A 27,708-nucleotide genomic window follows, 5' to 3' on the forward strand; every position below is an offset into this window, starting at 1 on the left:
TGGGAGTTAGCCGTTAGCATTAGAAGCTAACAGCCGGAGTGTGTAATGGCGGCCTCGGTGTTGCTGGGGTCTGCGGACAACACCGGACTGAACTTCATAGTTGGAGGCAGCGGCGGAGGCGGTGGTGGGAATGTTTTGGTCGGGAATAACAACGGCCTGGGACCGGTGGGCCCGGCGCCCTGGAACCGCTCCTTGGACCGAGCTCTGGACGAAGCCTCGGCCACCGGGTGTCTGAACCTCAGCGGCAGGAAGCTGAAGGAGTTCCCCCGCAGCGCCGCCAACCACGACCTGACGGACACCACCCGGGCCGGTGAGTGGGGGGCCGGGGACAGGGCGCCGGGCCGGTGCCGGACTCTGGGGTCGGGTCCAGGGACTCTGGGTCGGTTTAACGGAGTTAACGGCGGCAGAAGGTGGAAGTCCAACTTTAACGGCTGTGGAGCGGACGGGGCCGGTGTTGGGAACCGTCTGGTGTCCCCACAGTTCCGCGCACCCGTCCGGAGGAAAAGTTCCGTAGTAACTTCACCAACACGTCGCCTGTCCCCCGTTGGCCCGGGTCCGAACTGGTCTATCCCCCTTTTCTTGTTTGACTGAACTGAACTTTCTCTCGCCTTCAAACAGTGTTAGCTTAGTGGGGCTAGTTAGCAGAGTTTAGCTGCGGTTCACTCTTCTAAACCTGTTCTAAATGTGTTTGAACGCGTCTGACCCGTGTTTAACCTTGTTAAATGTGTCACAGACGGATGTACCCGTGTTAAGCCCGGGTCTTGGCCTGTGTTTTGGTCATAACGGAACTGTCAGGACACCTGTGAGTCCGGGAAACGGTCGGCCGGTTGTTGTTGTTGTAGCTAGCCGTTAGCATGCTAACGGTGGCGGAGTGAGACCAGAGTTGACACTGACACGGCGGCTCATGGACGGGTGACCAACCGGCAATGAACCGGAGACTGTCCGGTCGGAGTCCGTACCTGTGGCCGGTGTGGTGGGGTTTGGTTAATGTTACACTGATGCTGATTAGATAATAAGGTGAACCTGCTCAACATGTTTGACATCTGATCATCTCACATCATTATTTGTGTCAGTTTAAAGCTGAGTTTTGGGTCTGAGTGAAACCTGATGTTTATCTGTGGCTTAGAAACACAGTATATGATCTGTAATGTTGTGAAAACTAGTTAAATTAAATATAGTGAGAATAAACCTCGTCCAGAATTAAACCTGAACAGTTGGATTTGTGAAGATGTGAATTAATGATCTATCATAGACACATAATTCCAAGATGATTGGTAAACCCAGCCTTAGGACCGTGATCAAATGATGTTAATGTCAGTCCCGATAAATGATCAGACCTTTTCTTACAGTCATTCACACTGTTATTAAATAAATAACAGTTTGTTCCAACTCAGTTGACATTCAGGGACCAGTGTCTGTATTTCATTGTGTGTAGTTTGTTGTGTTGATGTTGTTTATAGTGTTAATGTTTTTTGTAGTGTTAATGTTGTCAGTCTGGGGAGTTTATGTCAGTGTTTACACTGATTCTTTGTCTGCACTAAAAGCCTTCAGTTTGTCCATTTTATCGTGCAGAGTTAGTGTAATGTGATGTTTTCCTGTTGAAGAAATAATGACATGAAATGACAACATGTAGGTCAATTATAAAACTCTGTAGTCCAGAATTAATGAATCACTGCAGCATCACAGGTAGATGCAGAGTTACAAGCATTAGTCTTTATGTCATCAGAGAGCAGGGTTTGTCTACATATGGCATCAAAATAGCCTTAAATGATGAATTATTAGCCAAATTCTAACACAGAGCCTCACAGTCAAACTAAATCTCCATAAACCAGAGAATAACAAGCTGGGTATTGAGTTGAGAAACCCATTCAGATCATGAACAGTGATTGGACCTCAGAACATCCTCATATGAGACGTTGATGAGTTCATACAAAGATCGGACACTTATCTTTTAACTAAATGCAACCAATAGTTTATTTGGTCAAATATTGAAATGATGAGAAATTAAAATCATACTTTAAAATGGAAAGAAATAATGATTTGGCGTTCATTGCGAAAAACATCGATATAATCTGATATCTATGTTAATCTCGTCACACTGGTCTAGTGCTGGATTTATTTCTGCAGGTTAAAGTGGACTGACCACGTTCAGTACGGCCTCAGAAATTTGGAGAACATATTGAATCAAATATTGGATTTCAAAAACATTAAAAAAAAAAAAGGGCTATGTTTTTCAGGATTGTGGACCATGTCATCATTTTTCTTTGTCAGTCTCCCATTCATCCACTTTAACCTGTAACCTGTTTTTCCACTGCTGTAAAATTGTTAAACCTTGAATGGACCCCAGATCCGGTTCATCTACAGGAGACTCATGGTCTCAACTCTATGGACTGAAGTCCTCTGATAATGTGGCACTGGCCAACTAACTGGACATTCTGTAGTATTTTAATGTAAACGTGTTATAGCATCGGTATCTGACAGTCAGGAAGACCACATTTGGACTGACATCAGTACAGACCCAGACCAGTACTCACAGACCATCTGATATCTGACTGTCTGCTGCTGTCCAGGAAATATTGAACAGTTGGAGTGGTGGTGAATATTCCAGATGTGATGATGTTCAAACTGTAAACTAAAACCAGCATGTGATTATCAAAATAAGTATTGGATAATTCACAGCAGAGATGGGTCTGGGTCTTGGTAGACTTCTGCTGGCTCTGGATAGACCTCCGATGGGTCTGGGTCTTGGTAGCTCTCTGGTGGATCTAGGTCTTGATAGACCTCTGGTGGGTCTGGGTCTTGGTAGACCCTTAGTGGGTCTATGCCTTAGTAGACCTCAGGTGGGTCTGGGTCTTTGTGGACCTCAGGTGGGTCTGGGCCGCTGTAGACCTCTGGTGGGTCTGGGTGTTGGCAGCTCTCCAGTGGATCTGGGTCTTGGTAGACCTCAGGTGGGTCTGGGTCTTGGTAGACCCTCGGTGGTTCAGGGTCTTGTTAGACCCCAGGTGGGTCTAGAGTCCAACACATAACAGACTGAATCTCTGACTCAACTTGACATGGATTAACATGAACTGTGGGTCCAGCTGCAGTCACTGAATGATTCAAAAACAACCCAGTGATGATGATGACAGAGTTCACAGCCAAACATGACCCCAGGTCTGTAGGTTAATGTGTATGACACTCCCTCAGTTAACACCAGTGTATCAGTGTATTCGTGGTGTGATGTCGGTTCCACGGGTCCATGTGTTGGTTCTGATGTAGATGTAGCTCTGCCCACATGGAGCGTTTGTCCTGGTCTGAGCTGCAGTGTGTCCGGTTCTGAAATGGTTCCATCAGACCAGTATGTGTGACCGGTCTGTTGATTTGCTGTTTGGACTAAACCATTCAGGTAGTTGGACTCATCCTGTGTTTATGATGTTGGAGTTGTGATGATGCTGTTGAACTGATCATGGTTCGCAGACAGAGGACCAGTGGTCTGTATGTGGGGTTTAGACGTCTTTCACATCATTCTTATGCTGCCTTCATGTGCTATGGAAATTATGGTAAATACAAGCTTGAAAATTGCACATGAACTGTATTTTCCCTTGGAGAACTGGGGAAAAATTTTGATCCATGAGATGAAAATAAACTTTGACCTTTTCAACATGGCGGAGAGCAACGAGGGATTCATCTCGAATGATAAACAATACCTTTATTCACGTGAGGAGTTTGCACATTTAAAGTATGCAAAAAAAAAAAGGAAAAAAATGCTGTATCAGATGAATTAACACATCCAAAACTGTTTTATCCATGTAGCAGGTCACCATAAATTGTGTCAGCCATTTTTTATTTCACTATGACAACAAAAGCACTTGAACACAACACACTCGTAATTTTGAATTCTCAAGTGGAAAGGATCATCTTCCTCACAGCACCTGAAGGCAGCATTTGACGCAAACCCAAATTAAGTGAGTAAATTCAGTCTATATCCTGGTTCTACCTCCAGGGTGAAGTCAATGAGCTGCTCTAGAAACAACCCATAATGCACCACTGGAGTGTGTTTCCAGTGTATGTTGGTGGTTTCTTCACTGTGTCAGAATTTGAGGAGCAGATCATGGGATGTGAATGTAGTCCAGCAACCCATGGGTTCTTGAATATGAATGAGGTCATGGCAGGAAGTGAAGGAGGCGATCATGTGGACTTCCTGTCATCCAGCTGCACAATCTGAGTGGACATGGATCTGTCTCACCACAGTCAGTTTTAATATTTACCTCTGAGCTCAACTCTTCATATGTACAGAAACATGTTTTCAGTTCAGACAAATTCTGCGTCAGGATCAGAGGTTTACAGTCCAAACATGTCACATTCAGACACCGATGTGTGTTTCATCTTCACTTGTTGATGTGGATTCAGTCTTTATTTACAAATGTCCACAGGTTTTTCTCTTTTTCTTTATATGGTTTATTTATTTCTGAGGGTCGACCGTAACACAGCTGCTGCAAACCTGGTTGTTTTACCTGCCCGGTTGCCCTGACAACTGACAGAACCACGCCCACCTCCTCCAATGTGACACCATCTGCCGTCATCTCTTCATCTGGACTCAGTCATGTGGTTCAGGTCTAGATCAGCTTAGACCAGGGGTGTCCAAACTTTTTTTAAAGAGGGCCATATCTGATAATGTGGAGATTGACAGGGGCCAGTGGTCCCTTCGGACGTTTTTTAAACAGTAAAAATTACATATAAAAGCGATAATTTTAAAAACAACTTTATTTTCATTGTCACAATATCATTTTTTTAAATGGCAATGTAACCAAATCTAAGCCACTCAGGTGTGAACAAATTAAAAAAAAAAAAAAAATTCTGCCTTCCTTTCACATCTGGAGTCAGATAACATAGAACAAACCGTGTGGAGTATCTTAAACATCCAAGAAGTTGATAAAAATCTTAACCCCACATTCATTTTAAACATGACTTATATGAGTAATCATTACTCATATATTACTCAGTAATGTAAAGTCTGTTAACGTTTAAGATGAAAACATATGACTCTTACTCTTGTCTTTCACAAAATCATTCAGAAAGTAATATTTGTGTCACATCTACAAGTACATAACACCAGCAATTATAGGCAACTAACCTGGCAACTTGGTAGCCTGCCTTGGTGGTGAATTCACTGAACTCCCAGGTTCACATGAAGAGTCACTGTTGTGAGTTTAAAGCAGCTTGAATTTGCTTCACTTTTTCAGAACGCTCACTCCCTGCTAGCTTGTCGTATGCGTTAGCATGTTTTGTCTGCTAGTGTGTCTTTACATTGAATTCCTTAAACAACACAACAGTCTCTTGACAAATTAGGCAAACACAATCGCCTCGATTTTCAGTGAAAAAAAATTGTAATTCCCATCTCTCCTGGAAGCGGCGGCCCTCACTGTCAACTTCCGTTTTTTTTATTTACAGGCGCCATGGTTAGAAATTAGCAAAAATGGTTCACGGCAAGGTCACAGACCCAGATAGAGTTAGAGCCACCATGAGGTGAAAGGAGAAACTGCATTTTGAACCTTTTATGATTCATGTACTCGGATCAACAGTCCAAGAGGGCCATAAAGAATACATTATAAAACCGAAGCTGTGGGCCGTATAAAATCTGACCGCGGGCCGTGACTGGCCCCCGGGCCGGACTTTGGACATGCCTGGCTTAGACTAACCATCATCATTATCATAGTTGTGGAGCTCCATCGTCAGGACAAATCTCACCAGTGTTGTGTCATTTTACTGGTTTTTATCTTCCGTCACATCCGTCCGCGCTGGGCCATGTGACCACTCGCTGCCAGCTTCAGTCACCACCACGACCTGATGCTGTGGTATGATTGGACAGCGGCAGCCCTGACAGGATGTGGGAGGCGCCAAGTACTGGAGGATGATGCGTTTCTATTTTCAGACTCGGTCACAAGTTTTAAGTACAATGAGTGTCTCAGTTCACAGGGTTCTACTTGAACTGGTTTACACTGAGATACTAACGATCTGCTGAATCCTGAGCAGAATGTCTGTGCACTCAACTCACTGCACATTCATTCATTACATTATGAGTAGAAATGTTTACACTAATCAGTATCTGTCCAGGTAATGAAAACTGTAATATTCAGTTTGTGTTCAGTCTGGTACAGATCAGGATTTGTACTGGTTCTTTATAGATGACAGATTCAGAAGATGCTCTGTAACAAACTGTAAACCAGATAAAAATAAAATGAAATATTCAGTTAAATACAGACTGAGAATATAATGAGTGTCTGTCTTCTGTGTTTCAGACCTTTCTCGTAATCGCCTGTCAGAGCTTCCTCTGGACGTCTGTGTCTTTGTGTCTCTGGAGAGTCTGAACCTGTACCAGAACTGTCTGAGGACTCTGCCCGACAGTCTGCTGAACCTGCAGGCCCTGACCTACCTGAACCTCAGGTAACACACACCTGACCTACCTGAACCTCAGGTTGTTTTGTTCATTTGTGGGGTTTTTTATTTGTCGTTTCATTTATTTGTTGTTTTATTTGTACTCCTTTTGTTTCCAGTCGGAACCAGCTGTCCGTCCTCCCTCCGGTCGTCTGCAGTCTTCCTCTGAAGGTCCTCATCGCCTGTAACAACAAACTGGTTTCTCTACCAGAAGAACTGGGACAGCTCCGACACCTGACGGAGCTGGTCAGTGTATCTCTGCCACAAAGCATCCTGGTCTCTGTAGTCCACAACAGTGTGATGAACTCAGTGGAAACCGTTCAGTCATGTCGGCACATTGTAGAACTGTCACTGAAATGAAAGAAGTTTTATTCACATAAATCATATAATTGTCCTTTAAAGACTAGAGTATAATAAATACTATTTATCTTGTAAATGTTCAGGGGAAAAATTACAAGAAAAAACAGTTTTTGTTACCATTTTGGAAACAGAAATATTGAAATGTAAATGTTGATTGAGTCATTGAAAGTTGGAGATATTAGAGACATTGCACTCTATGTGTTATATGATGTTTGCCTCGCCTATGTTGTGTATTTCTGATCAGTAATTACTGATAAGTGGTGATCAGTTATTGATTATCGGTTGTCGTCCTGCAGGATGTGAGCTGTAATGAGATCCAGACGCTGCCATCTCAGGTCGGCCAGTTGGAGGCGCTGCGAGACCTGAACATCAGGAGGAACCACCTCGTCCGACTGCCACCAGGTAATGTGCAGTTGTTCACCTGCCTTTTCTGTTTGTGTCATACTCTGTCAAAACGCAGCCACAGAGACAAGCAGAGGTCGAAATGTAGAAATAATGTAAGACTGAGCAGATGTGTAACAGGACTGAACATAGATGTAGCAAGTCTAAAGAGGGATGTAACGGGATTGAACAGAGATGTTAACAGGTCTAACAAGGGATGTAACGAGACTGAACACTTGGGGTACTGTCTCTGTGATATAGTTGAAAGAGTTGCAACAGGACTGAGCGGAGGTATAGCGTCTACATGATGTAATGGATGGAGGTGTAACGTCTACATGATGTAATGCATGGAGATGTAACAGGACTGAGCGGAGGTGTACCGTCCACAGGGTGAACTGGAGGTAACAGGGGTGACACTGTGTGTGATGCATGTTGGTGTGTGTTGTGTTTTCAGAGCTGTCTGAGCTGCCTCTGGTCCGGTTGGATTTCTCCTGTAACAAAGTGACGTCCATCCCCGTCTGTTACCGCAGGCTCACTCAACTGCAGACCATCGTCCTCGACAACAACCCCCTCCAGACCCCACCTGCACAGGTAACACAGCATGTGACATCATCAGTCTGGCAGCAGGGAACAGGTGTGTCAGATGAAGGCCACTCACTGTCTGCTCTCTGTAGATCTGTATAAAGGGTAAAGTCCACATCTTCAAGTACTTGAACCTAGAGGCCACCAAGACGACCCCTGACCTCCCGGACTATGACAGACGACCTTTGACCTTCAGCTCCTGGTCAGACCTCATCAGCAGCCTCATTGTCAGTAAAAGCCTCAGTGATGTAGTGTGTTCTGGACCGTAACGTGTGTTTTCTGTGTCAGTGTTGATGAGTTGTATCCTGGACGTCCGTACGGAGCGTTGGATTCAGGATTCAACAGCGTCGACAGCGGAGACAAGAGATGGTCTGGAAACGAGGTCAGTAGAGGTCAAAGGTCATAGTCTGACTCCTCCTACCATACATCACCTGAGCCAGATGTTTGACCACAAACATCATTCAATGTTGATTCACAGGATTATTATCAGTGAAACTATACATACTCTGACTGTGGTGTCGTATATGACACAGGAACAAAGCCTGTCATTCACTTGGATTCATCAGAAAATTAGATTGTTTTTCACTCTTCATCATGACACCAGCAGGATTTCCATTTATCATGATGCAAATGTCAAGAGTGAATTCACATTTTACATGTGACATTGTGTTTATAATATTTACAGAATGAAAACCTGTCAGATTTATGTGTTGCTGCTGCAGTGGCTTTTTTTTCTCTTTTTTTATTTTGGTTTTTTTCTTTACTAAAATAGATGGTTTTAGTATAACTTGAGATGTGTATTATTGCAGTTCTTCTAAAGTAGCTTATTTGACTGATGTTTTTTAAGTGGAAATCAGTGACAGAATGAAAAACATTGCTTGTTTAACCCATAAAGACCTAGTGCTACTTTTGTTGCAGTTCCCAAATGAATTTTTTTCTATATTTAACCTTTCTTAAGTGATTCATCACCATTTATTATATTATTATCCTCTGTATTTTGCATTTTTTTGTGAAAATCATGCATTTAATTTACTGATGGTGTAGATGTTCATAAAAGCTCAGATTAAAGTTGATGGTTATTATAGAAAAACAGAGAAAACTGAAGAAAAACTGAATTTTTCAACAAATCTGTCATTAACTGAACATAAACACAGTGTGTCCATCCACTGTCATTGATCCAACTCCATGGGTTTTACTGGTGAATCAGTGTTGTAGAAGATGACGACTGTGACTACGGAGCCTCTGAACGTCTAAATGGGTCATATCTGATGACCATGAAAAGGTGACAAACTGTATTTTACACCAATTACTTACATGGATTAGTAGGATTAATGGATCAACAGGTATTAAACAGTTACATCAGTGGATGGTTGAGATCGACGGTGGATGTTTGGGTCTTCAAGGGTTAATTCAGTGTAATCTTCAACTCATGCTCATTCAGTTGAAAGTGTGAACGATGCTGGAAACGTAAGTAGTTTTAATGAGTGAAATGTGTCCAGGCCACTGAGGAGCTGTCCGAGATGAGCCGAGACCCGCGGTTGAGACGAGACGATGGCCGGGGAGGAGGCGGAGCTCTGACGAACGGGTCATGTGAGTATCCAGATGCAGCGGTTACCATGACGGCAGTTTGTTTGAATGTGTACGAGTATTGGCCTGTTGGTGTGTGTTCAGACATGGAGCTGGAGCAGATCGACTTCATCGACAGCTGCGTGGGCGAGGAGGAGGATGACGAAGGCAGGAGGAGTCGAGGAGGAGGGGGAGGAGACACCAGCCTCAGCTCACAGTTCATGGCCTACATCGAAAGACGCATCACCAGGGAGGTAAGAGCCCCGCCCCCTTTGGATTGGGACCAGTAAGGTTTCAGTTATTCTCTTTGTACATATGAAAACAGATGTGTGTGCGTTTGAACTGGTGTGAACGTCACTGTGTGTCCACTGCGTCAGTCCACCAGAGGACACGCTTTGAATGAAGAAACTGGACATATACCAACAAGAAGATCAGAGAAGAAAGTTAACATGACCAAAACATCCCATACTTGGTAGTAATTTAATAATCAGATCTGATGCGTTTACATGCACTTCAGAAATCTGATAATCAATAAATGCAGGTTTAGATGTTTCAGTCCACGATTGGATTTCTTTATCTTCCTGTTATTGTCCTCAGCTCACATTTGACTGCGCCACTTCTGTTTTCTACAATTTTTAACCATTTTTTTCCGCATGTGCAGATGTAAAAGAACTAAATAAATCAGATTAACCTGTATACATGCATGAAGACATCAGAGTATTGGGGACAAATCCAGGTGTGTTAATCCGATTCTCCATAATCCAGTTATCCTGTTTAGATGATCAATAATGATATGAAAACTCCACAACTCGGATAATGATCAGAACTTTAGTGTCAATGTAAATGGAGTCGGTCACAAACATTGCGACAACAAAGGAGGTTTTACTAAAGCTAATGTTGAGAAGGAGATGCAGGGTTGCAGTCAGCGTTCTGTGATGCCTTTAACCCTTTTAAGACCATGTGTGTTCCGGAGAAAACGCCTTTGTAAAGATCTGCTTTTATGTCAAATTTTTGAGTGTAGTTTTAATTTATTACAATTTAGATTTTATATACCTTATATTTGGAACCAATATTCACTTTTAAAGTATTCGGAAAGGTTCGTTACGCATCTTTATGTTATTTATGCAATAAATTATACAAATCTTTCAAATCGGATTATATATTTTTTTATGTGTTTTTTGTCCTTTTGTGTTGATATATTAGGTTAAAGTGAAAAAATAATAGGCAAATGAGACAGATGAAGTTGTGCTGAAAAAAAAGATACCAAACATGGGTATAGTAAACATTTCTTTATATAGTATACAAAGACAAAATTAAAAGTACTCAAAAACAGCCAAAATAGGCTCAGACCCCTAAGGGTTAAAAAAAAATCCAACATAAATATATCTAGGTCTGTTACAATGGTAGTCCTTTTAGGGTTAAGACGGAAGAGGAGGAGGACGAAGGGGTCAAACCCTAGACCAGGTTCAAGTCCTGAGGATTAGCTGTGATTGGTTGGTTTGTGAACTCTGGTTTGAGGTCAAATAGACGACAGCGCTTTATTCTGAAAGTCTGATTTCCTGTGTGTGTCCAGGGTTCACCGGTCAAAAGCAACACCTCGAGGACAGACGACAGGAGGCACAACAGGTACAAGACTCACCTGGACTCAGGCCACACCCACAGACTTTTACCCACAGGAACCAGGTTCAGTTGAGTGTCTTCTGTACAAATAACCTCATGTCCATCTGTCTGTCTGTCTGTGGTCCAGGAGCGTGGTGGATGGAGTCGCGGCGCCCCCTGGTGCTCAGACTCAGGTAATACATGTTGCTGCAGAGCGTTTGAGTGTTGGAGGGGTGGGGCTTCCATCTGACTGTGTGTTTTTTCAGAGGGGGGGCGTGGAGAGGATGAGGAGGGAGGCTCAGCTCGCCGCTCTGAGGTACGACGAAGAACGGCAGAAGAACCGACCTGTCCAGAGGGACGCTGTCGGCTCCTACACTAAGGTGAGACAGTTGGATGGACGCGGAGACAGAGGACGTTCTAATCTGATGTACTCTAGACTTTCATGTCCGTCCTGTGTCTGTGCTTTTATGGTGAACTTTAGGCTTTATTTGTGTAAAATTTGATTCTGAATCCTCTTCCTGTGGTTGTTTTTCAGCATAAAGCAGCTCAGAGTCCGTCGAAGTCCAGTCCGGACAGCGAGGTGAGAGTCAGAACCTTCAAATCATACATGTTGTTTGTAGTTTGACCTTTAGCTCCGCCTCCTCTGTGTAGCTGCGCCCCCATCTCCACACCTCCGTTTACCTGTACATCAGCTGTGTGTGTGTACCTGTTTGTCTGTCTGTGTGTGTTCAGAACGTCTACCCGTCCAGACGCTCCACCCACACAGATGACTCCGCCCTCTTCATGGTAAGCATTTGGACACACCCCCAAACACCTGGCTCTGGTGTTTTAAGAGTTTAAGTCGGCATGTGGTGAACTGCCCTCGCAGCATGATGACACCTGTCACTCACTCACTCACTCACTTGTCCTTTATGTTCTAAACCCACCCCCTCCCTGACAGTGTGTTGTGGCTCTGCCTCCACTGATGGATCAGATTAATATCAGAGTCCGACTAATGGATCAATACTTAGACTTAATCGATCACTAATTTAGTATAAAATTATTATGGATTATGGAAAGTGGAGAACAGTGTTTGCCAAGTTGAGATTCTTTGAAATTTTTGGTCCATGATGCACATTTTAGAGTAAAGAAAGCAGAAAACATCTACATTTAACAAACATGTTATTAAAACTGACTCATTAGTATGATGTACAGTTACTGTCTAAAGATCAGTTTAGATAGAACTTTATTTACTGAATGTACACATATAAGAAATATTAAAAGACAAAAGGAAAGAAAATGGTAATAACTATATATATATATATATATATATATATATATATATATATATATATATATATAAATATAAACAGTGGTGGAAAACAGGCAATTGCACATTATAAACAACTAGTATGAATAAATGTTAAAGTAGTAATGAAAATAATTATAATAATAATAAATAATAATAAATCTAATCATGTTTCAGTAGTATAATTTGCACTACATATATCTACCTCTGGGTGGTGTGGTGCCTTCTTTGGACTTGGGTCCTCTGTCAGAGGTCTGGGTGTCTGAGGGTTCTGTTCAGGATCTTATTTGTTCCTAGGACTGTTCTCTTTTGGACTCAGATCTCAGATGTTGTTCCTGGTATCTGCTGGTTCCATCCTCTCAGTTTGGGGGTCACTGCCCCTAATGCCCCCCCTCCCATCACTACTAGTACCACTGTTGTCTTCACACCCCATATTTTCTCCTCCCTCAGCCCTTGGTATTCCTTGAGCTTCTCTGTTCTTTCTTTCTGATGTTGCTATCACTGGGGATTGCTACATCTATCACGACCACTGTCTTCTGATGTTTATTGACCACAGGACGTCGATGTCTGTCTGTCTGTCTGTCTGTCTGTCTGTCTGTCTGTCTTTAATAATAACAGAACTAATAATGACTATAATAAAGTGATAATAGTAATAGTAGTTGTAACAGTGATATATAACTAATAAGTAATAGTGGGAATAACCTGAATGAAAACACCTGGATGGAAACTCAGCTGCTGGTGGTCAGCTGCTGTCCATACGACGCTCTACCTCAACAGATATGAAGCAGAACCAAATCATGCCCCGATTCCAATCACGTTGTCACTTTCCGGTTTTCCGATTTAAAAAGTGAACATGGTCATCAAAGGTCTCGGACCATGGAGACTTTCACATGTTCTGATGAACCGGGTCAAACTTGTCGAAGTTTTTCAGTTTCTATCGGAGCTTCAACAATGTGTACGTTTCCTGTATTTAATCTCCTCTAACTCTTTGTTCTTCTTTCTCCTGTCATGTATCACCTCTCTTTTGCGTTTCCTGTTTTTCTTCCATTGTTCTTCAGTTTGTTTTTCTTTCCTTTCTCTATTATCTCATTGTTTATTGGTGTTTTCTGTATGTCTGCGTCCCTCCGTCTGTCAGTTTGTCCTGGTGTTTGAAATCGATTCCAATACGAACACGATAAAGAGGCGTCCGGGCACTCACAGACAGGTGACGACAAGCCGCCGCATCATCACATCACTGTGGTAACGGCCTCGATAGACGCAGCATATTTCAGTGGAGACATAAGTAAACACAGGGTTATTCCAGGGACAACTACCTCGTACCTGTCACTCAGGTCACAGTCAACAAACAGCATTATTCTACATCAAAAATCACTGCCCCTTTACATGTTTGGAACATTTTCTGCTAATTAGGCACCAAGTTCACGTTTTACTCAAACACAAACCTGTAGATTATTGATTTTAACAGCTGATGTAATGATGATTGGATGGAACGGGAAAAAAGACACTTTATTCACATCTGAAAACATTAAACTGGACACAGAACTTTTAATTTATACCTAATTTATTACCTTCTGTGGATCCTCCACCCAAAAACGTGTGTAAAAAAAAAAAAAAAAAAAAAAAAAAATTCTGCATAAATCTCTTAAACCACTTTAACTGTGCTCAAAACTACCACATGTTCAATAATTTTCATGGTTTTAGTCTTGTTCAGTTCAGGACCCTCATTGACTTGCATTGAAATCATATTTTTATTTTTTGATCATTTTTGACGTGTCCAAGAAACCAATGCCTCGTCCCTCCGACATTTTTTATATGAGAAACATCTCAGGATTGGTGTTTGTAGTGACATTTAAAAAGGTGAAATCCTGAAAATGGTTGAACATTTGGTCCTTGTGAGCAGAGCTGAAAAAAGTAGATGAAATTCCGATAAATAATGGTTTAACAGCAGATGGTGTAAACGGGTTCAGTAGTCTGTAACAGACCTATAAAAGTCACTGACACTACATTAAAAACGTTCTGTAGAAATTTAGCTGTAAAGTGTAAACAATCGGCAAATAAAGAAAAATGACAAATGTCCTGAAGCCATGGACCAGTAAAATAATAATCAATAGATAATAATCCACATTTTTCTCTTTGAGTAACCCAAACAGCCATGTACAACCTGAAAACTTCAATATTGTCTGGGGGTTATTATTAACATAATCAACTTACACATCACAGTGGATCTGCAAAGACACACAACATTTAATAACAGGCACAATATTGGTACATTTACACTTATTTATATTAAGACATTTCATTTTTTATATTTCTTCAGGGTATTAACATTTTATTGTGAAAGGAGAGATTGTTCATGTAAATATTTTCTTAATGTAATTTTACTTTTTTCACATTTAACCAAGATGAAAATTTGGAGTCATTATTTATTGTTTATTATGTTATTATTTTACTGGTCTGACCCATTTCAGATCAGGTTGTGCTGAGTATGGAACCTAAATTAAAATGACTTTGACAGCCCTGGTGTAAAACGTCCCGTCGGCGCAGGTTCTTCATTCTATGAGCGAAGTTAAAAACCATGGTTCATGTGTTTCTACATGAAAAATAAAGTTCCAGAAACAGCAGAAACAGACGTCGGATCACTGCCTTTGTTTTCCCTTTGAGTTCGTTCCGTTTTTAAACCTCCCTGTTTTTTATTTATTTGCGTGTGTTTTTGCATGTCAGTCCGTGTCTGCAGACGGCTGCTGCTCTCTGTCCTCTGACAGCGCCTCCTCCTGTCCACTGCAGGTACTGCACCCTCTGTCTGACGCATGAGCTGCACTCTCTGTGTGTGTGTGTGTGTGTGTGTGTGTGTGTTTAACACTGTGTCCAGGTGTGTAACGCTGTGTGTGTTGTGTCTCTGCAGGGGGAGGACAGAGCCGCTCTTTCTCCTACAGGTGAGACAACGATGACTGTGGACACACAACAACACAATATGATACAAACACACAGTGAGTCTGTATTCAACAGGGGGGTCAGACTCTTGACACCCCTGCAGTGAAGCCCAATTTGATCTGAAGTGGGCAGACCAGCAACATAAAAATACTTTATGAAAATGTGAACCTGAACGACCATGTACAACTCGAAATTTCTTCAGTATTATCCAACAGTACTTTGTCTCTGCTTATTATTAATACAACTTAGAGAACACAGTGGATCTACAAATACACAAAACGTTTAGTAACAGGCAGAATATTGGTACAATTACACAGATTTTTCTTTAGATATTTCATATTTATTCAGGTTAGTCACATTTTATTGTAAAAAAATGTTAATGTAATTTTACTATTTTCATATTAAACCAAGTAGAAATTTGGAGCTGTCATTAATTATAAGTTTTTATAGAATTATTTTACTTGAAGTCATATCAGGCCCCTGAGCTAAAACAAGTTCGACATGTTGTAATTTTTTTCACAAAATAGATTGAACCTTTCGGGGGGCCGGTTTTGGCCCGCGGACCATATGTTTGACACCTGTGGTATACAACAACATGATAATCCAATAAAACCAACAGAACAACAAATACAAAGAAGTAAAAGATAAAAACATGGATTAATTTTGGCTCCACCACTTTTGTCTCCTAGCCAATCAGTCGCCTTCATACCCCAGTTCAGGGGGTGTGGCCCCTTGTCGGACCGCCAGCCTGAGACCGGAGAGCTTCTTGTATCGTCTCGGCCAGAAAGAGGAGAAGAGGAAAGGTGAGAAGGACGATGAGAGGAGGCGTGGTTACCTGTTTGCCAGCGTCCAATCGGATGAGAGGACTGTAATCACCTGTTGTGTCTCTGCAGGTGAAACTGCTCCTCAGAACCAGGAGGAGGCTCCCACTGCTCCTCCTCTGATTGGAGAGGACGCCGAGCTGGTGGAGCAGCTCCGCAAGGTTTGTCCCACACCGTGACCCACACCTGAACGCCTCATCCTCCAACACCGACCAATCAGACACCTCGGACTGAAACCAGACCACACCCCCGGTTTACACTTAATGTGTCGATGGGACGCCTGGTCCAGACTCACAAATACACAGAATACACAAACCAAGTACAAATGCACAAAAATAAACGGGTCACTTATGAAATACAGTACATTGTACACGTGTCTCTCTCTCTCTCTCTCTCTCTCTCTCTCTCTCTCTCTCTCTCTTATGAGGCTGTTGTGGGAAGCAGCTGATTGGCTGTTGGTCTGATGACATCATTCAGGTGTGTTGCCTGTTTATCTCTTCCAGAACATCGAGGCCCGTCTCAAGGTGTCGTTGCCAAGCGACCTGGGGGCGGCGTTGACGGACGGTGTGGTGCTGTGTCACCTGGCCAATCATGTTCGACCGCGCTCCGTCCCCAGCATCCACGTCCCCTCCCCCGCCGTGGTGAGTGCAGCCGCTAGGAACTCTGGGAGATGCGGTCCATTCTGTCGTAAGGCATGTCAGTGACCGCCGTGTGTGTTTGTGCCGCAGCCTAAACTCACCATGGCCAAATGTCGAAGGAACGTCGAGAATTTCCTGGAGGCGTGTCGTCGGATTGGCGTTCCACAGGTAGGAGTTAAACGTGATGAAACGGACAGAGCATGGACACTCAGAGTGGGCGGAGACGTCTCAGGGTCACAGGATGTTGACGCAGGTCCAGGGTTTGAGGTTAACTAATCCCTCCAGTCCCCAGCTGGTTTATTTAGTAGATTTATGATTAAAAGGTCAGAAACAGCTGATCAAACCACATGAGAATGTTTGTCCACATCACAGATTCAGTCCCTGAAGGCATCACTCTGTTGGTCCAGACTAAACTGTTACTGGATTAGTGTCAAATCACATAGGGACTGTAAGTGGATTAGTGTGGAAATTGACTGGTTTGTTGAACACTGGGATTAATTATCATTTAAATCAATACCTTAAAACTAGTTGTGGATTAGGATAAACATTAACTTTAACTCATAGACCTGTGTTGGTTCCTGTTTTCCTCATTTATGGTTTTTTGAAATCTGTCAGACTAGAGAGGTCATTTAAATGGATGTGTTATGGATTTATTCATGAATTCTAGGATTTTTACTTCCTCTGCAGTTGTGGTAATAGTTCCAAAATTATATAAAACTGTACATTATTTTCAACACAAAATGTCTTGGTTGGAACAGTTTTATGCTGCCTTCACGTGCTATGGGAATTATGGTAAAGAGTAGTTACAGACTCAAAACTTGCAGATGAACATCGTATTTTCCATTGGAGAACTGTGAAAAAAGATGTTGATCCACAAGATAAAAATTACCTTTGATCTTTTCAACATGGCGGACAGCAACCAGTGATTCATGGCCACTGATAAACAATGGTTTTATTAAAGTTTTGCTGCTGTTAGCTGATGGTTTTGCACGTTTATAGCATACACAATTTACCAAAAAAAAAAAAAAAAAATGCTGTATCAGATGAATTAACACGTCCAAAACTATTTTACCCACGTAGCAGGTCACCATCAATTGTGTTTCAGCCACTTGAACATACCGTACTTGTAATTTGGAATTCACAAGTGGAATCGTCCGACAGCACTTGAAGGCATCATTAGTCCTCCACAAACCGAGGGAAAACACTGCAGTATCTAAATGTGAAAATTAGGTTTTAGTCAAATCCGTGAATCCTGAAGCGATGTCCTCGTAGAAACAGTGTGATCCGACTCAGACCAGGACCTGCAGGTCTGCTGTGATGCTGGGTCATGTGATCAGACGTGTCCGCCCACTCGTCTTCTCTTTCATGACTCTCTTTAACGTTGACTAATGCTGCGTTTCTGTCTCCTCCTCCTCGTCATGAATCCTCTTTTTATTCCGTTTTTCACTCCTTGGTTTGACTTTTTGTCCTCGTCCTCATCCATCGTCCACACTAACAGGACAGTCTGTGCTCAGCTGCCGAGGTCCTGGACGGGAAAGGGGGCGGGGTTTACAGCACAGTGGGTGTGTTACTGTCCATGGCCCCGCCCCTTCTCTGCCCCTCCCTCCGGGTGCAGATGGCCGGCTTCGCCCTCTTCTACCTGTCTGTCATGTCGGCGCTGTGTGCCATTTACGTCCACCTGGCGCCGCTCGCCTGAGGCCCCGCCCCTATGACTCCACCCCCTTACATCAGACCAGTCCTGCAGCTTCACTCAGTAAAAGTGAAGCCTCTCTTGTAGTTTCAGTATTAGTGATGCATTTAAAACTAAAATCCTAAATGTCTGAAACATGATTCACTTTTTCCATCCAGTCAGTGTTTCCAACATCCACTCGAACGACAATGAAAATTTAACAACAAAACTGATATTTATATATAGTAAAGTGGTCTTATCTCAGAAGATTGGCATTTTTTCTTAAATTTGTAACTTTTTTCTTCCAAACTGAGTATAATTTTGTAGAACATTTCATCTGGTTCTTAAATTTCTGACTGAAAATTTCCAGTCCAGTTCCTCTTATCGATGTCTCATCATTTCAAACCTTATTAAACATCATGTTGCAGAACTCAACAGTGTAGACCAGGATTGTCAAACATACGGACCACGGGCCAAAACCAGGCCAAAGGGTCCAATCCGGCCCGTGGGGTGACTGAAATAATATCAAACAAAAATCGCACTGAAAACATTAAGTCATTGGGGTCGAAGTCATGTGATTTCAGGTTCCACTTACAAACTAATTTGATCGGTAGTGGGTCAGACCAATAAAATACTAATATATCTCATCATAATTAACTATAAATGATACACTTTTCTCTTTGTTTTAGTGAAAAAAAAGTAAAATTACCTGAAAATGTCTTCACGAAAACATTTACAATTATTTTTCTTAAAATCAGTGTAATTGTACCAATATTCTGCCTGTTACTAAATGTTCTGAGCATTTGTTGATCCGCTGTGATCTGTAAGTTGTAATAAACATGTGTAAATGATAAACTGAGACATAATATTGTTAAAATTGCACTTATTTTCTTGAGAAATTTTGGGTTCATGTTATTCACATATTTTAAAGTATAGTTTGTAGATGTAAACCTTTTCCTTTCATTCGATTTTCCTTTTTTCACTCTTAAGCATAGAAAAAAGTTTGGGATTGTCCTTATTTATATGTTATTATGTTATTTTACTGGTCCGACCCACTTAAAATCATACTGGGCTGAATGTGGATCCTGAACATAAATGAGTTTGACGGTCCTGGTCCACATGGTCCAAACACCCGTTAACCACAGTGAGTGGTCGATAATCTGAGATAAAAAAAGATGAAGCTCCGTCTTATTCTTTTCATGTTGAAACCAGGACGTTGAGGATGAAATCTGATCGGGTCAAGATGACGCAGTGTTACATAGAAAATAAAAAAAACAAAAACAAAACAATGACAGAACGTGTTAAAGCAGACGACAGACGGTTCTGTTCACCTTCTGTGGTCGTTTTCACCCAAAGCGGCTCTGAAGGGCGAACGCGTCACCGGCGTCGTGGAAATAAACTCGTTCAGGAACCGACGGCTGGAACCAGTTCCTTCTGTAGTTCTTCAATTGGACCTGATCCTGGACCTGGTCTCGGTTTTGGTCCGGACCTTGGTTCAGATCCCTCAGGTCAGTCTCCCAAAGTGGATCCAAAGGTCAACCCCAAAGCTCGTTTCCTGCCTGCTGAAGCTCCGCCCCCTGTGCCTTACATCCAAGTGCGTTTTTTACTGTTTGCGAAGTGCCCCCCCCCCCCCAGCCCCCCACTCAGAAACTGGACAGTTATTTATGGATTTGATAACAAGACAAAGACTCACCTGACATCACTCATTGAGTCTTTATTCACTTCATCTAGAGGACGGTGTGAGTTTATCTGTGGATTAAACTCCAACATTCACTACTATTACAATGATCAAAGGTTCCACATCAGAATCTACAGGAGTTCAGACACTGAAACCTGCTCATTTAAACTGAAACATATCACAAGTCGCTTTTCAATTGGACATATGTGCAAAACTTTACAGATATTTACTAAATCTAAAAAAAAAACCAGAAGTGCGTAACGTTGGTTTTTCCATTACATCACAAATGCGATGATTTCTTCACCATAATTTCCGTACTGTTGAGCACACCTGAATATAAGCCGCACGCTGCTGTCTCCAACATCTCACTATCGGTTCACTGATGCCAAGCTTTCGTGCAGCAGCTCTGTTTCCTTGTTCGACAGCCAGATCGATCACCTTTAACTTGAAAGCTGCCTCATATGCATTTCTTCGTGTGTTTTCCATGATGAGCGTGTGTGCATGATGCGCAAAATGACTGATCTGAAGAATTTTGCGCGAGTGCGTTTGATTGACGGTGATTTAGCCAAATCATTGTTTAAGCCACAGGGCTCAAAGCGTGTGAAAAAAGTAGCGGCTTATAAACTGGAAATTACAGTATTTATTCTGGTGAGACGTCAGGGGAAGTTGTTCCATAAACGCGAACATAAATATCAGTTGTTTTGAATCTAGAATGCTCGTTAACCCTCTGTCGGGTACTAAATTCAAAATGATTGGGTTTCCCTGTGTGTCCACTAGGGCTGCATGATACTGGAAAACACTGACATCGCATTTTTGTTTGTTTTTTTTAAACCCTGCGATATATATTGCAATATGAAAAAATACTCAGGAGGATATAACAGCTGTGTGGTGCCGACATAAATGGTCAAACTAATTAGTTGTGTTTCCTCTCATTGTGTTGACACAGAACACGTGTTTCAGTTTCATCCTTCCTGTAGCTGAAATAATTCCAGATAACTGATGGTGCTTTTCTTTTTGGCACCAAGTCTTCATTTACCGTGATTTTCTCTTGTTCGTTGCTCATTTTTCAATATTGTTACCAGTGACTCACTCCAAACTGATTAAGTGCAACTGTGATTGGTGGATCACTATGCGCAGTGTGTGTCAGGTACCCTTGAAATTAGATGAGAACATGTTGAGTTCATTTGCCTCCTACGTTGCAGGACCTGCGATGTGACTATTGCACACACATACATTGCGATGACGATACTCATATTGTGCAGCTCTAGTGTCCACACACATCGTGACATGTTTGTGGTTAAACTCTTCTTCTTCTCTTGTTGTAACATCCGTCAACATCCATTTCTTTTATTCATGTGACTCTAGTCTCAGTTTTGCACGACATACCAACTTCGCTACGCCTGAAAAACCACCTCTTGCAAGCACAAAAACATTTCATCAAAAAACAAAGAGTTTTGGTGAAATGGTCATTTTTCCCTTTTGGTGAATTTTTATGTGTAAGTTATATTCAGGCAATCTGAGGGTCAATGGAAAAGCGACTATAGTTAATATAACGGTGATGAATAATCCGTTCAAGTTCTGGTCAGATTCTGGAGCGTCCACACGTCTTTTTTTTTTTTTTTTTTTTTTTTTTTTTTTACTGTTGAATCTAATCAGGTTTAACCGACGTCGTCCATGAAATTGTCCAGTCTATCAACGTCCAATCAGAGATGTGGACCAGAAGCAGCCAATGAATGCGTGGTTTGAATGATGATGAGTGTTTTTACTAGACTGTTGTGTTTTTTTCCTTCTGAACTCTGTTAACAATAAAACCAGCTGAAGCACCTTCAGTCCTGTCTCTCTTGAACACTTGACCTTTGACCTTTTCTGTCCAACTCTGTTTTCGGTTAAAAGTTGAACCAATTTTTAAAAACCACAAGCTCTATGTGATTGTTTGTTATTTAGTGTCACAATATCATATGACGTCGAACCAACACTTCTTTGTCTTTATTCTAATTCTTTTGAGACTTCTTTTAATCTCACCGTGACCATTTCCAAACAAACTTGGTCCATTGACGTCCATTTATCAAATATCATGTGGTGCAACCAAATATAGCAATAACTGTATTAAAGACAAAACACAAGGTCTGTTAAAGTGTTATTCACTGATGCTGTTTAATAATATATACTTCAGTGATGTTTAATAAGTCTCCATTATGTACAAACCCTCATAACAAAGACAATGAATGCACTTACTGAGAACTTCAAAAGTCTTACACAGGAAAATAATTCATTTAAAGGTAAAACTCACAGTTTCACCAAAGAGAAAAACACTAACAGGAATTTCTAAGTGTCTTTAATTGTCACTAAGTTGTTGAACTGAAAGTTAAGATCTAGTTTTCTACCATTTTGGACCAAATATCTATCTTTCATTCTTATCTTTGTTTATTTTTTACTGCTGCCAAATAAATCGTATTAATAGGAAGTGAAAGCTGACAGTTTGTCCTGTAGATTTATGTGGTTTCCATGGTGATGTGTTCACATAAAATGGAAACATCTCCTATCTGCTGCTGCTTCTTCCTGCGTCAGTTTTCTTTGATTTTGTCTGAGTTGTTTCTCATTTAAACCTCCTGTTGCCATGGTTACAGTTCTGTTGTCCATTCGTTTGTTTTACCCTCCATTGACCCTCTGTTCTGTTGTTTTCTTTTGGCCTTCTGTGTCTTCTTCTGTGGTGTCGATCTGTGTAGAGTCAGTTGTGTCTTCCTCTCCACATCCTGGAGGAGCGGGGGCTTCCCCAGGTGGCTGGGACCGTCAGCGCTCTGCTTGAACTGGCCCCGCCCAGACACTCCGTCACCTCAACAAGCGCCACCACCACGACGCCGACGACGTCCAGACCCTCCGTTGCCATGTAGACGCCCCTGCCCCGAACCGCACACGCACACAACCTCCTTTAACACTGCAGCGAGATGGGTTAAAGGTCAGAAACCTGCAGCCGCTTCGTAGGTAAAAACTGACAAATTGGACCAGATGGAGAGACCAACAGCTGAAGCACGATTCGGCAAATGTATAGGATGACTCTGGACACGTACAGGATGACTCAGCAAAAAAAATACAGGATGACTCCGGACAAATGTACAGGTTGACTCAGCTAAAATATACAGGATGATTCAGCAAAAAAAATACAGGATGACTCAGCAAAAAGATACAGGATGACTCAGCTAAAATGTACAGGATGACTCAGCAAAAAAAATACAGGATGACTCCGGACAAATGTACAGGATGACTCGGCAAAAATATTCAGGATGACTTAGCTAAAATATACAGGGTAACTAAAAATGTACAGGATTTTACCATGAAAATATATGGCATGACTCGGCTAAATTATACAGGGTGACTTCGCAGAAATATACAGGACGAGTCTGCAAAAATATACAGGATGACTCAATAAATATGTACAGGATTTTACAATTAAACTATACGGGATCTCAGCAAAAATATTCCAGATAAATGGGCTGAATGTACAGGATGAGTCTGCGGTCGTATTAGTCCACAATAGGTTAAATATGCCAGTACTACAGTAAAAAATGTTTTAGTGTGTTCACGGATCCGATTGTGTCGCATCAATTAATGAGATACAACGGAACGTGTCTGATCATGTTCTGACCAATCAGCTGCTGTTGCTTTGGGAGAAGGAGCCAATCGGAGCTGTCGGAATCTTAAATGTTACATTATTGCAGCTAAGAGCCAAAGCTGTTGCCATGGTTACTGAATCCTGAATTTCAAAGTGAAGTGCACTTTGATTTTAACTTTGTTTGTAGACTTTTAAAGTAATTTCAGATGTTTTTTGGGTTTTTTTTTGTACCTTTGACGCTAGAAATGACCTTGTTGACTCTTGACTGCAGTGTCTCAGCTCAGTCTCAGTGTTTTTTTTTTTTTTTAATTCTATAATGGGTCATCGTAGTGGGTTAACTTAATGTGACTTCATTTAGTTCTGGTTCTATAAAGCACACTAAACGTGCGATCATGAGGATGTAGATTTCAATGCACATTGACTCAAAGCCAAAAAGTTTCCTCAGATTAACACATTGGGTAACAGGGTTTACTTTTTACTTTAAACAAAAAATTAACCATAAAACTTTTTTCAAAACAATAATTACCATGTAATTCCATGGATAAAGTGACTTCAGTCATGAATGTACTGTAGCTCAGTGCTAGCTAAACATGGCTGTACATGCTAACGGTGTCTAAAAATGTACAGCAGGTTGAAAATGACACTAATAAAACTTGTTGCAAATGTCACCAACATCACAGTTGGTTTAAAGATGCAAGAATGTCGCTTATTGCTAATATTACCTAACAGTAAGTTGGTTCATACAGTAAAGAGACACTGCCAACTGTAAGCTAACGATCTAGCTCACTGCTAAACGGACTGAAAACTAATGACGGGTGGTGTAGCAACTGCAAATAAAGCTAAGTGCTACAGAATACACATGTACAGTGTCCAGTTTGAAAATGCACAGTGCTAATATTAGCTTTTTTTTTTTTCTTTTAGCTAGCTAAAATGTTAGTTAATAATGTACTTGATTTTATTTTAAGCTAATGTAGCTTTTTCGCTACATCTGAAGTAGGGACACGTACTGCTGACGCATAAAGATGTGTAATATTTAGGTTCAAAATGCTAATATTAGCTGACAGTATGACGCTAACGGCTGTGGTTGTAGGATTTTAGTCATAAAGTGAAACATTAGGTAATGTTTAAATTTTGGAGTCAGTGTGGCGCTAACGGCTAATGTTAGCTCCATGTTACATTTGAGTTGGATGTTCAGCTGTTCGTTTCTCCATCACATCCATGGTTGAACCTGCAGTAGGACCTTTATTTTCAAACTGGCTTTGGTTTCTTTATGAAGAAGCAGCTGGAGATGAAACCTGACAACTTCTGGTTTTTATGTTCTTTTGAGTCCTCCTTATTCTGATTTAGTTTTATTTTTCAGTCAGAGTTGATCAATAACTCCTCGTCATCATCAGGACCTTCTTCACGTCATAATAAACTGAAGAATCAAACCACAAAACTATGAAGAGAAAATAAACTAAGACAGAACAGGCTGTTTCCGTCAAATATTTTCATCACATTTAATTTAAAACAACGTTAAAAAATCCAATGAAGGATCTGTAATAAAGTAACAGCCAATCAGGAGCCATTAAAGGAGAAAATACTGGATATATTTGGGAATGACATAAAATCAAGGGTTTGATTGTCAAACGGAGTATGTTCTTAGTGTTTATTTCATGTAGTTTTATTTATTTAACATGCTAAATTATTTTAATAATGGTCCAAAACCTAGAAAATATTTATTGTCTTTCACGACGAAATCACGCATCAGTTTTATCTTGTTTTCATGTGAATGTGAATTTCCTGAACGCTTTTGGATATGTGAATATTTGAGGCTTAAACCTTCAGTTTGAGGCGGAGACTGAATGTCCTGATGTGACTGGAGGATGATGATCAGCTCAACCAATTAGCTGTTGCATTCTGGGACTGAATTTTTCTGTCACTTTATGTTTGACACTACGACGCTGCAGAGGATTAAAATCCAACACTTTCAGCTCGATCTTTATCAAACCTTCTGTGTACAAATATATTCTGTAAATAGATAAAGTATATGGAACTCTGTGTTGCCATGATGACGTGGAGAGACATTATAAATAAAGTGTGTAACTTTATAAAAAAAAAAAAAAAACACTGGGCGGAGCTACCTGCTGCTGTTGCCATGGCAACTGGACACTAAAGGAAAACGGGGTCATTGTCTCCTGTTGCAGATTGGAGTCAAAATAATGAAACAAAAAACGAAACATGACAAAGAAAAGACACAATATCAGTTTCCTGTTTTTAATATGATTTATGTTTCGCTGGGTCGTTTTGACTCTTGACATTTTGGTCTGATTTTGTGCAGATCATGAAACGAACCCCGAGTCGGGTCTGCTGTAACGTCTGTTCGCCTTTCAGCCGCCGTACCCTTTTCTTCTGTTTTCTGTTGAGTCTCCGTCCTTGTCTCTGATTGGACAGGACGAGACACGCTGTCGCTTTGGATTCGCTTTTTAAATGAGGCCTCATGCTGCGTTCAGGAAACACGGGACATTTATATGTTTTCTGACAACCTACGATGGACACGTAAAAACAAACAGTATCGTGGTTCCCTGAACGCCACGCTGGGAATGCAGAGTAACTCATATTAAATCATGTTATTAATGATTAAACAATGAAGTACTTGATTCTGTTTATTTTCCAGACTTTACTTTTACTTCCTACATTATTTTACATCAGTTACGTCTTTTGTGATAAAAAGTCATACTCTACTGATGTAAAATGGCACAAAAGAAAAATGACACAAAATAAATGATGCTGGATTTAATTATGAAATTACATAAAAGACTCATCCATCAGTGTTGAAGATGTGTGTCTCTAAAAGTCTTGTTTTTGACATCTCTCTGGACATTTCAGAGGATGGACTTTTTGATGACACTCTCTGGAAGTTTTTAAAATATCGATGACCTTAATGACAAAATACCAACATGTTTAATCTGATCTTTAATTGAAAAACTTTGAAAAGGACATCCACTTTCCCACTTCACCTGAACGCAGCATCTGTCCTCTAGCAGCAGGGCCGCTCCGCCCTCAGCTCCTGATTGACAGGTGATCTGTCCAATCAGGGGAACCCCTTACCTGGCCCCGCCCACTCCCTGTCTGACAATGGCGTTTGTACAGATGTATGTCTTCGTGGCATCTTCGTCGTGCTGGCGACGCAGCGGCGAAGGACATTCCACCGTTTCCTTTGTGGAGTTTTTCAGTTTGACTTTTTTCACTTTGTTTTAATTTTGCTGTATAAAGAGTTGAACACAGCTGTATGAAGAGTTGGACTTTAACTGCATTAAATAAATATTTTATTTTGACTCTTTTCAGTGACGACGTAGCTCATGTTTTAATCCATCAAGATGAATCTGGTTCTGGGTTTAATTAAATTCACTAATGAGGATCAGGTTTCAATGTTCAGATCAACAAGAGAAACTGACAAAACAAACATCAGAAACCACATGGAAACAAACAGAAGCTCAGTTTTTTTCATTTGTGATGCATGGATGTTATCGTGACTCCAGTCGGATCCATCTCCTGGACCGTTCAGTAACAGGGTCAGGGGGCGGAGCCTTCCCCATCGGTGAAGGTGGGATTCATCCTGGACCAGCTCATTGTGGTTTTCTCTTCAAAATCTAGACGCTGGCCAACGTGTTATCAATCAAATTTAAAAAAGCATCAGATGGACAGGAGATAAGACCCTCTAGTGGTCCAACAAGAGGAAGAACTGAGCATCTGACTAGACATGGATCCAGAGACCTGGTCCTGGTCCTGGTCTTCATCACCCTGTGGAGAGGCGTGTCCAGACACAGTTCACAGATCGGCAGCTTTATCGAAGATGATAAACCTTTGAAGTTTTTCGTGAAATGTCATTAGTTGAGGTCCAAGTTCTGTTCCATTTAAAACTTTGCACAAACCAAGATCAGATGAAATTCCCAGATGATGTTCTTGTCTCATCTATTAAACTAAGGATGCACTGGGTGGTGACTGGGCTGCAAATATCCCAAGATGCATTTTGTACAACTGTCAATTGTAAGTTTTTTTTTTTTTTTTAAGGAGTGATATTTTGCTTTTTTTTTTTTTAAAAATGTTATTCTTCATTTTCCCACATTTCCCTGTGGTCTCCATAAACTGTAAATGCTCTGCTTGGCTCTGAATTCTTCATTCATTCAAC

The 27,708-nt window shown here is 41.2% G+C and overlaps 1 protein-coding gene across 8 annotated transcripts; it reads left to right on the forward strand.

Annotated features, from left to right (window-relative positions):
• On the forward strand, positions 1–26,863 carry lrch3 (leucine-rich repeats and calponin homology (CH) domain containing 3). Of its 8 annotated transcripts, XR_003937133.1 has the most exons (23): positions 3–310; positions 6,279–6,423; positions 6,534–6,660; positions 7,071–7,176; positions 7,610–7,746; positions 7,830–7,939; positions 8,026–8,119; positions 9,237–9,327; positions 9,409–9,557; positions 10,877–10,929; positions 11,051–11,096; positions 11,169–11,282; positions 11,438–11,482; positions 11,635–11,688; positions 13,326–13,394; positions 14,912–14,974; positions 15,093–15,123; positions 15,811–15,924; positions 16,015–16,103; positions 16,446–16,583; positions 16,671–16,748; positions 22,654–22,970; positions 23,109–26,863. XR_003937133.1 is itself a non-coding variant. In XM_030152374.1 (22 exons), exons 1-22 carry the CDS (start codon positions 46–48, stop codon positions 18,274–18,276), a joined length of 2,316 nt encoding a protein of 771 aa, XP_030008234.1. In that variant the 5' UTR covers positions 2–45; the 3' UTR covers positions 18,277–18,771. The 8 variants fall into 8 exon arrangements, 7 of the variants coding, with proteins under 7 accessions (XP_030008233.1, XP_030008234.1, XP_030008237.1 ...); XM_030152374.1 differs by lacking the exons at positions 22,654–22,970; positions 23,109–26,863 and adding an exon at positions 18,079–18,771 and having other exon boundaries at positions 2–310; XM_030152375.1 differs by having other exon boundaries at positions 22,654–26,863.
• The last annotated feature ends 845 nt before the right edge of the window (positions 26,864–27,708 follow it).

This window comes from Sphaeramia orbicularis, chromosome 13 (genome assembly GCF_902148855.1).
Source record: "Sphaeramia orbicularis chromosome 13, fSphaOr1.1, whole genome shotgun sequence".
NCBI classification, from domain to species: domain Eukaryota; kingdom Metazoa; phylum Chordata; class Actinopteri; order Kurtiformes; family Apogonidae; genus Sphaeramia; species Sphaeramia orbicularis.

Excerpts from the sequence above, each read along its gene's own strand:
- lrch3 (XM_030152373.1), top strand. The coding sequence starts at position 46 with ATGGCGGCCTCGGTGTTGCTGGGGTCTGCGGACAACACCGGACTGAAC. Across the intron at positions 6,424-6,533 it reads CTGACCTACCTGAACCTCAG|TCGGAACCAGCTGTCCGTCC; the intron begins GTAACACACACC and ends TTTTGTTTCCAG. Across the intron at positions 14,975-15,092 it reads CCTCCTCCTGTCCACTGCAG|GGGGAGGACAGAGCCGCTCT; the intron begins GTACTGCACCCT and ends GTGTCTCTGCAG.